The 10313-nt window shown below is 49.3% G+C and overlaps 1 protein-coding gene across 1 annotated transcript; it reads left to right on the top strand.

Annotated features, from left to right (window-relative positions):
• Positions 1-395: 395 nt before the first annotated feature.
• LOC120746539 (ubl carboxyl-terminal hydrolase 18-like) lies at positions 396-1304 on the top strand. Its single transcript, XM_040051966.1, has one exon. It carries the CDS (start codon positions 396-398, stop codon positions 1302-1304), a length of 909 nt encoding a protein of 302 aa, XP_039907900.1.
• Positions 1305-10313: the final 9009 nt, after the last annotated feature.

Here is a 10313-nt window from a genome sequence, read left to right as displayed (position 1 = left end):
ATGGGATAACGCGCTCGCAGTTACCACTCTGGACTGCACTCAGGGTCTTACTAAGATCACACTAAGACCTAGTGCACTTTCAGGAGTGCCAAGCGTGGACGAGCTGAGGCGAGATATGTTTGAGTCCCTCGATCTACTATGCCTGTACACTCACGACGCGGCAGCGCTATTGGATTGGGCTCCCGTTATGAAAATCACAAAACATGTCACGTTGACTCCCCTGTCAAACTTCAGCTCGTATCACTTCAAGATAATTATACTACTAGTGCGTATGGATGCAAAGGAGACTACCAAAGGAGCAATCAAGACACTGGACGAACTGTTTAGGGGTGTGCCACTTTACTGCACGACGGACTATTGAGCATTGTCTGCCGGGCGCACGCAGGATGAACGACATGAGAGGGCTGATCAACGTTGGGTCTCACTGCGCTGTAAACAGTGTATTGCAGTGTCTGTATGTCACAGATGACTTTAGGATCACGCTGACCAGATCTGATGATGTCGACGACGCCGACTGCGATAGAGCCAGCTACAGCACCACCGTGGCGAGCGAACTGACGAGTGTCTTACGGGACATGGACCGTAACACTCCGGGAATGCCGCCGTGCGATCCGAATCCACTTGTGGACGCGCTAATTCGATACAGTGGCATGACATACGAGGTTCAACAAGATGCCGATTCGGTGTTTAAGTGCGTGCTAAACGCACTGGCGGACGACGGCGACCCTCGATGCAAACAAGCATCTGACCTGTGGACTATACGGAAACGACAATCGGCAAAGTGTTCAACGTGTAACGCGGAATGCGTCTCGCACCATGTGGCGAACAACGTGATTGTATATATTGGGGAAAACGAGCCAAATAAGCTACAGGACTACACGGACGACTACTCTGAGTCCTTTAGAGTGTCCGACTACCACTGTGGCACCTGTCAAGAGGAGACGGAACTGAACGTCAATACGGATATCACAGAGCTACCCGCGGTCCTGTGTTTCACCCTTGCCAGAGGGCAGCGGTGTGTGCAACGCGGAGAGCTTATGGTCAACGCCAGTGCGATCGACGTACCAGAAGAACTAGACTGTAGCAGGATGTCTGCAACTTCACAGCCTACAAAGTACGAACTGTACGGTATGATAACTCACACAGGCCCCTACGAGTTCGGTCATTACGCAGCCTTTGTGAAAAAGATGTCCAAGTGGTATTTTGTTGACGGCGATGTTGTGAAACAGTGCCCTGTATTACCCTTATCGTACTACAACAACCTGCCTGCTCATTTGTATATGTTAATGTACAGAAGAATCTAAGTGCACCCCAGCGGGTTGTTGGTTTGCGATTGTACAGTCTGTATGTGTTCACTTTGACGGGATGTCTGTCATGTATATTGAATGTTTTATACGGATAGAAAATAAACATACGATAAAACAAGACAGCGTGTGTGTAATGTTTATTATTTGCAACTACAGTCAACAGGCGAAATCCAAATGTATTTATTTTGTATCCACCACAGTTAGGTCAGTCACATGAAAACTCTTACTGTCGGCCCAGTGTTACACGTTGGACAAACCCTGGTAGAACAACCGCAGGTTCCATGGCTACATATCATTATGTACACCCTAGGCTTATTGCACTCTACGCAGACAATGTCCGGCTGGACACTGCTCGTGGCAGTCTTCTTTTTTATGTGGATCTCTACAGAAGAAGACATGGCTGTATCTGGGATGCCAGCTTCAGTAATACCTTTACCGGCAATGTCAAACACCCAGAGCAAGCGTGTGTGTGGCCTCTCAGGTTGTGTCGTATAAACCACGGGACAGTTGTATTGTAGGTTTGCGGCCCGTGCCGTAGGTCGGCCGGTGCCGTAGGTCGGCCGGTGGTGCCGTAGGTCGGCCACCTTGTTATTTTGGAGTAGGAGTGGGGGCTTTAGGTGTAACATATAGTGCTTTAGGTGTAACATATTAGTGGTTATATGTATAACAAATAACATATCACACTGAGCAAAGTGATCGTGTTCGTTTATTATTTTTCCATTGTTTCAAATACACACAAAGAGCAAAGAGCATTGTGACATAGCAACAAACATACATAGTTTCACAGCGGTACAATGATCCACTTGTGTTGAATACATAACATGGCCTACAAACGAATGTCATTTGTTGTCAAAATATTTCAACAGTGTACCTTTGCTATTGCTCACACGGGTACGTTTCGCGGCGGGCTCGCCATGATCGGAATGTGTTGCGAGGGGTGGTCGGTCAGAGCAAGGTTGCAGTGTTTGGCTGACATCGATTGTTTTTGCCAGCGACTCTAAATATTTGATCATGACGCTACTTTGAGGACCAGGGCACGGTTTTTCTTTTCTGCGCACGGCTGACATAGTGGCCACGGTGTCACAGGGGGCAATCGGCGTTTGTAGTTACACCCTCGACCCGGCTCACATAGCAACGATGTGTCCACAAAAGTCCACGCTGTCCTCTAGATCACCGTCGGACTCTACAGGTGCCACTGGGTCTTCCGCAGGGCGATGTAAATCCACAGCAGCGTGGTCGATGTACTCGTCTTCTGTAGGGGCGCTCGTTCTTCGGCGTTTAATCTCTGGAGACTTACACGCACTGGACCCGTCGTCCGTGCTTGAGCTCAGTCTTGGGCGTTTAATCTTTGGAGACTTGCACTTGCTCTCGGGATTACTGGCGTCCGAATCCGAATGAAAAGAAGGTGACTTTCTCCGACGCTTGCCTGGACCTTTCGCTCGATCGCCCTTGTGCTGCTTCTTCCTGCTGGTTGTTGTCTTACGGCTTAAGCGATCAATCGGCGTTTCCTTTACTTTTCTAGGTGGTGACTTTGTAGGAGACCTTGCGGGCGACTTGCTAGTGAACTTTGCACTTGTCGTCGGTCGATCGTCACCATCAGTGGCATCTTCATCGCCGTGCTGTTTCATAACACAAGTGCGTCGTCGTTTTTCTATTCTCGCCGGGGCGGGTTCCTCCTCCTCGGAGTCAGAGGAAAATAACACGCCTTTATGCACACCAGAGTGTTCGGGGATGTCGTGGTCCGACTCAGCGTCAGAGTCAGAGTCGTCAGCGCGACGGCGGCGGTCAATTCGACCGAAGGCTATCTGTTTCACAGGGCCGCAAGCGTCAGAGTCACTCTCTACGATGCTGTAATCGTCCTCGCTCCTGTCGTCAATGAAGTCGTCCTCCAAGTCGTATTGATCTAGACGCTTGTCATCCTCGTATCTGCCCGACAATTCATCCTTGTCATACTCCTCCGTGGCCAGCAACTCTTCGCCTTGGGCCGCTGTGTAATCGTACTCCCCTTCTTCTTCGTCCTGGCCAGATTCCTCATCGGCGTCATCCTCGCAGCTCATTGCTTCCTGGCAAAGCAATTCTCTGTCAGCGTTGGAGCGGGACGTTTTGTTGGCTCTACTTTTCTTGCACTGATCACGGTCCACCAGCGTGGTCTTTGTTGCGAGTGTACGCGCAAAAGCTCGTTTGCCTTTTCTTGCCTCGGATGAAATTGTGGCCTTTGTTGCGGGTGCACGTGTGAAAGCTCGTTTGATTTTGCTTATCCAGTTTTTGGTCGATATGGCGCCCAAGCGGTCGATCAGAGCCAAACTCAGTTTATCTTGTAAACCGTGGGCGTTCAGCTGTTCTACCACGATGGGATTGCTAGACACCCATTGTTCCAACACCGAACTGTATTTCTCGTGCAGCAGCGTTTTCTCCAAGCCGAGAACGCTGCACACAGCTTCTCGTCTTGTGTTATCTGCGTACAACCAAGCTGCGCTTTGTAATAGAGTCCCTATGTTTCTGACCCACGTGCCCAAAGGGGGGTTGTCAGGCACGATCATAGAAAAGCACCAGGGTTTTTGGGACGGTGATACCGGTCCGGTTGCGACGTCGACGTCGCGTCTCGACGCTTTTTCTGACCTAGGCGAGGCAGATCCGACTGGGACGTTCGACGCTTTGCGGTTGGAGTTACCGTCGTCCGGCGGCGTGTTGCTGTTGTCGTCGTTGTCGTCGTCGTCGATATCATCGGCGGTCTTGGTGTTCTTCTTCAGCTTGTTAATTTTGTTGTGGTACACCCTCAGGTTGTGGAAGAGCACTTTCATGTTGCTATAATCTCTGCCTCTAGCAGTGTCTTTCGGAGCCGGTGTGTCTTTTATCAGCTGTTGCCACTTCTTAAAGGTGTCGTTTATGTTGTGGGTGCCCAAGTTCCTGAACAGGTCTCTCGTTGCATGCCTTTGCGCTTTGTTGATGACGCCGCTGTTCGACGCTCTAATCCGCCTGTCGATGCTGGCCAGGGCGCGCCAGTCTTCCTTGAACTGTTGCTGCAGTAAAGCAATGTTGTTCCTATGAATCTGCGCGCGATACGCGCCGTCTTCGTTGTAGCACTCGTAGGCTCGAACGTACTGATTGGCTTTTTGCGTATTACACAGTAACAGCTCTGCAACAGCAAACGCATTGGGCACCCTGTCGTCCATTAGCTTGATGCCCAGATCCACTATCTCGCACATTATCGGATCTTCGATCGCGCAGGCCACGTGTTTTGGGGTGTAGTTACACCAGTTGCTGGCGGGAGGGCTCACCCGTTTTAGGAACGCGGTAAGCGCAGGATTGGTTATGTCCTGATGCAACTCGGGTCCTGCCAGGAAAGTCTCTCTGCCGCTGAGCTCGTTTAGCAGTGTGTAGCAACACTGCAGCAGCTCTCCGCTACCTTTTACGCAGGAGTGTTTCAAGGCCCTGCAAAAGCGTGCGGTGGTAGATATGTATAACGTTCGCTTGTCCTTCTGCTGGTCGCGCAACGAAACCACCGCTGTCATGTTACCTCGCTTACGGCCCACCACGCGCGCCGTGCGTCTGAAGTACACAGTTTTGGCCACGCCGGCGTGACACGTGAATCTCGACAGATCGCATATCACGTCCACGTCCGAGAAACAGTCCACGCTTCCCGGTCGTTTACTGACTTGCAGGTCAGCTGACTCAGTGTCCAGTACACAACACATGGGTTCCACATCAGCAATGGTGTCTCCGCTTGCCCCACACGTCTGCGTAGCAGACGTTCGGTCACTGTCCTCTCCGCTGCGTAACAACTGCATCGGTTGTATGTGCTTGAACGATGGAGTGAGAGCATCCGGATGAGTGGGGACTTCTAGAGACATGTCCCAGAACTCATATCTATCGCCCGTTATGTCCTTTAACAGGTTTAAGCTTTGGACACCCGGCACGATTAGGACCTGCTGCATGAAATAAGCAGCGCTCCCGCTCATCAAATTCACCGTGTACGTGCCCAACATCGATCTGGGCTTGTCACAGAACCGTAGCTCTAACTCCTTGTCCGTTTGGGACCACATTGTCACGACCGGTATGACAACGCGGTCCTCTGCGACAGACTTCAACGCTGTAGAGGGTATGTAAAAGAGGGTGTAGTTTTTCAAAGCCAACATTAGCTGTTTCATACCGGCCCTGTCTTCGGTCGACATACATTCTAAGCCATCGGCTCGCAAGTCCATAATATCCATCAAAGCAGTCAAAAGCGACTTGGAAGGGTTTTGTTTGAAACGGCCGATGTCTTCGATCACCATGTCTCTGACGATTTTCCGTGTCGTCTTGTGTTGAAACGCTTTGCATTTCTCGGATAACATAGACTCTTTCACTGTCATGGCTTCGGCTACCTGGTCGAATAAACCAACGGTGTCGGTGCATGTGAACGCCCGACTGTCCTTTTGTTCATCTGAGTACCAGGCAGGCTTGTCGGTCACCACGAACTGCATATTCGTCCCGTGTGTGAGTGCTCTGATGTACAAGGGAAAGCAATGCCCCTGCTTTATGTTCTCGCTCCAACCGAGATGTTTCCAATTGCTGTGTGGGATAAGCTCTCACCTTATCTTCAACTCTTGTGAAATGTCTCTGAGTCACGACAAAACACTCCACACGGTGATGTGAAATGCCTGTCCGACCCACAGCACCTTCTCCGCCGACCCACAGCACCAACGTTCCCGACCTGCAGTTCCAATGTTCCCGACCTGCAGTTCCAATGTTCCCGACCTGCACAGTTCCAACGTCCCCGACCTGCAGTTCCAACGTCCCCGACCTGCAGCACTTCTTGTTTTACTCACAGCAGCTTTGTTGCTGGGCGCAGAGTAAAAGTCACCAAGTGTAGTGTGTCACTCCCAGACCACAACCCGCTCAACTAGGCCTCGTGCTCCTTGTAGCGTTTGCAATTTCTCAGTGCTACACATTTAATTAACTACGGCCTTTGTGAATCATGGACGTCGACTGGATTTCCACATTACAAATGCGCGCAGCTCGCATGCGTCTTAAACTTGTGTATAGGGAAAGCGTGACCGGTGTGAAACACAGACTGGTCCACGTTGTCGACGTACACGTGGAGAACGCTGCAGATCTCAAGGCCACGGGCCGTGGTTCGAGAAAGAAAGAGGCCAAACGCACGGCAGCTAAAGCGCTCTATGTGTTACTACAGGACAGGATCGACCGGCAAACGGCGTCCAAGGCTACCGAACCTTTTCAAGAGCAAATCGACAACAACGCACGCAAGTGTAGCAACCCCTTCCATGAGTACACGGTACTCGATAATAAACGAAAACGGACTGACCTAGAAGCATCCGAGTGTGAAGAAAGTCAACCCGACCCCGACTACTGCACAGAGGCACCTAGGTCAAAGGAACACTACCCTCAACAGTCTGAGAATCACATTGGACAACTGCAGGTGTGTCAGGCTGCTTGTGTATTTACACACATAGCGTTACAATTGCAAATATGCTGTACAACATATAACACATCGTATTGCCTCTTTCAACAGGAAATCTGCCAGCAGAACAATTGGCCATTGCCCAAATATAACTTTGTCTTCACTGAGGGTCCTCGTCGGTACGCATGTCAATGTCAACTTACTATACCCTTGGACGTCCACGCGAGTGATGCCGACTGTGCAGTAGATGCCACGTCTGATCGCGTTCGTACACGACTACACGGTGGGCAACACGGTGGGCAGGCGTGGGATTGCATGTCATATCCATAACATAAATGGTGGTAACAAGTGTAGTAATTCTCTTTGAAACTTTTGTGTTTCATCACCACAGGCACGGGAGACTCTAAAGGAGCGGCTAAACAAGCGTCGGCTGGGAACACGCTCCTTTGGCTTTACAGACACAAGCTCATCTAGCAATCCAGCCGCATACACCATGCTGAACAACAGTACGACGTGTACTCATCGCCGGGATATGTGGTGTACATGGTCTATGATACTTGTAATGATGGTGTCCGTCCTACTTCTTGTGTATGGTGCGTACTGCATGTGTACGCTTTGCGTCGAAAGAAATAGACACAGGCGAATCGTCAGGTTTCATAGCACTCGTATATAATTTGTGTGTGAGGCATGAAATAAAGACAAAAACATTTTCACATTACATTGTTATCTTCTTTTGCACATACTCATAATAAAAAAAAACACATAAAAGGTACAAAGAAGGCTTGTTCCGCGACCCGGGGCTCCTCGGACCTCCTGTGTCACAAATGCTGCTTCTAACCAAAAAAGCTTGGCGACAGACACACGTTCCAGCAGTGTCAATCTTGGACCGTCTTGCGATGATGTTTCAGCAGTGATTCCTCTTGCTCGGTTACGACGGTCATAACCGATGGACTCTGTGGCCCAACGACGACCGAGTGCCTACCGTCACAGCACTCGTCGTCCATTGCACAGGTGGTGGGTCTGTACACGGCGTTGTATACTGCGGTGCCATCCCCCGGCTTGTAAATGTACGAAGGGGTTCGTCTTTCGTACAGTTTGTAGCCGATCAGTGTCAACCCCAAGACAATGAAGACCGGAGCCGCTATAACCGTGACCTTAAGCCAGTCCTCGTTCTCCGTCCACCACCAATATGGGCTATAATCATTGTGACCGCTCATGGTTGGTCGTGTAATGTGTGGTGGTATTAGACAAAAATCACAGTCTTGCACAAGGAGCGTCAATGTGTATAAGAGCTTGTTTTTATTAAAAAGCATCATTAGTAATGAGATGTATGCACAGATACATAGGAGCGGTACAACATACAATCAGTGGTGCCGTTTCACGAGGCCAACACCGTTTCAGAAGAGATCCCCAGATAGACCAGCAGATCCCTACGGTCCAAAAGGTTCAGGATTGCAAACATGACACACTTGTAATATTTTTTACAGTAGTTTAAAATCTTGGGGGCCAGTTCGTAGATGCTCTTTTCTTCCATCCAACCATATGGAACGTGCAGACAATCGCAACCATCCAAAATGTTCCAAGCAAGAAGCATTTTAACCCTACGGATTTCACTGTCGCTGAGTTCACACATCAACTGGCAAAGCATGCGCTGGGCGTGAACGTGGTCGACGTCCTCCAGAACCAGTTGGGTTGGACATGTCGCATTGTAATGCTTGTCGTTTGTCAGCGCGTCGGGATTCATAGCTCGGAACGAAGCTTCGATTGTTTCTCTTGTCACATCGCAGCATAAATGCTGACAAAGGAGTACGATCAGACACTCCGGGTGCCCGTCGGTCTTGTTGTATTTCTTCAAGACGGGTTTGATCTCTTGATGTTGTCGGGTTTCGTGCACGAACTCAGTGTCTTCGCTGAGCGTTTTCACCAACCACCGAAAAGCGGACGGTTCTTTGTTCAGGTAATAAGATATACGGAAATGCCATGATAGTTCCATGTCAAGAACACGAGAAGGAGTTCTGACTGCTGTGAAGCTACACTGAATTCAGATGCAACATGAAGCCTGCTTTGAGCTGTCCGGGCTCCGCCGACCTGCAGCACGGAGCCCGCCGACCTGCAGCACGGAGCCCGCCGACCTGTAGCACGGAGCCTGCCGCCGACCTGCAGCACGGAGCTGTCGGGGCTACAGCAGTTGCTTGTTGTACAGACGACAGGAGACGTGATGTTTTGTTGAAGTGCAGAGTAACTGTTTATTGGTATCAGCGTCATTTTATTTGTCTTGCCATGGGCAAACTCACCCGTTTGTAGATTACACTTTGATTATTTACACAGCAAACCAGAATGCACTGAGTATATCAACAAAAGCGATTACAATAAGAGACACAATACCAGTAGCATGCGCGTTTTTACACATAACGCTTTAGGCACCAAGCGAGACACATTCCCTTCAGTGAGTGTAGCATTTGTCTTCATCAAGTATACCAGATACGCATTGGTAAGAAAGAAAGACTTTATGGCGAGACACATTCCCTTCAGTGTAGCATTTGTCTTCATCAAGTATACCAGATACGCATTGGTAAGAAAGAAAGACTTTATGGCGAGACACATTCCCTTCAGTGTAGCATTTGTCTTCATCAAGTATACCAGATACGCATTGGTAAGAAAGAAAGACTTTATGGCGAGACACATTCCCTTCAGTGTAGCATTTGTCTTCATGAATTATACCAGATACGCATTGGTAAGAAAGACTTTATGGTTACAACACATGTGCATATATATCAAAAAACCATATAAAAACACAAATACATTATATATAAAAGTACAGTGAGAAAGACTTAGCTTCATGGTTTTACAACACTTATGTTACCACGAAAGTGTCAAGTGTATACCCTGTGGTCGTTAGACGTAAAGTAAAGCTTCGATTGTATTTCCACGTCGTGGTGACATCCAAACTCTTGTCTGATGTCAATTTTGACACCCCCGTCAAAATCATTTGGAGGTTGACTGAATAGTTGCTCTGGGTATCTCTGGTCGATGGTGTAATGCAAATCTGTCTGTGCCCTGCGTTGTGTAATCGCAGGCGAGAACACGGACAAGGCTAAACTTTTAGCTGCCAGCATAGAGATGAAATGCGCAAAGGTTGAGCTCTCGGAAGGCATACAGTCAAACACAACCTCAACGACATCCGCATCACCTTTACCGTAGTGTACGCGGATCCATCTGTGTAGATAATATAGCATAGAGTTGAACGCATTAGACGACGTCAACTGGCGTACTCTCTGGTCCCTTCTGTCTGTGATAGGCAGAACTTCTGCCAAACCAGTGTTGGTTTGTCCTGAGCACCACACGGCCAGTATAGTCTGGTCAACAAACACAAAACAGCACCAGTGGAAATGCAGACCGCCCATGTTCACATCGAACAGTTGTGGCGTGTACACATCGGGCGACAACATGAGTTGCGTGTTAGGCGTGTGGCAACCCATGGTGATGTGATCCCAAAAGCCCGGAATGTGCGGCATGCACACAAATCTGTAGGCCATCGCCTCCGGCATGGGCGAGTTCAGCCAGTACTTGAAAGCCATCTCGTCTCGGTTGTTGATTAATCTCTC

This window comes from Simochromis diagramma, unplaced genomic scaffold (genome assembly GCF_900408965.1).
Source record: "Simochromis diagramma unplaced genomic scaffold, fSimDia1.1 OVJJ01000427.1, whole genome shotgun sequence".
Classification (NCBI taxonomy): Eukaryota; Metazoa; Chordata; class Actinopteri; order Cichliformes; family Cichlidae; genus Simochromis; species Simochromis diagramma.
Note: the sequence above shows the minus strand (reverse complement) of the source record. Positions and strands in the feature narration are given on the sequence as shown.

What these genes read in the sequence shown, in the direction of transcription:
- LOC120746539 (XM_040051966.1), top strand. Translation starts at nt 396, where the DNA reads ATGAGAGGGCTGATCAACGTTGGGTCTCACTGCGCTGTAAACAGTGTA.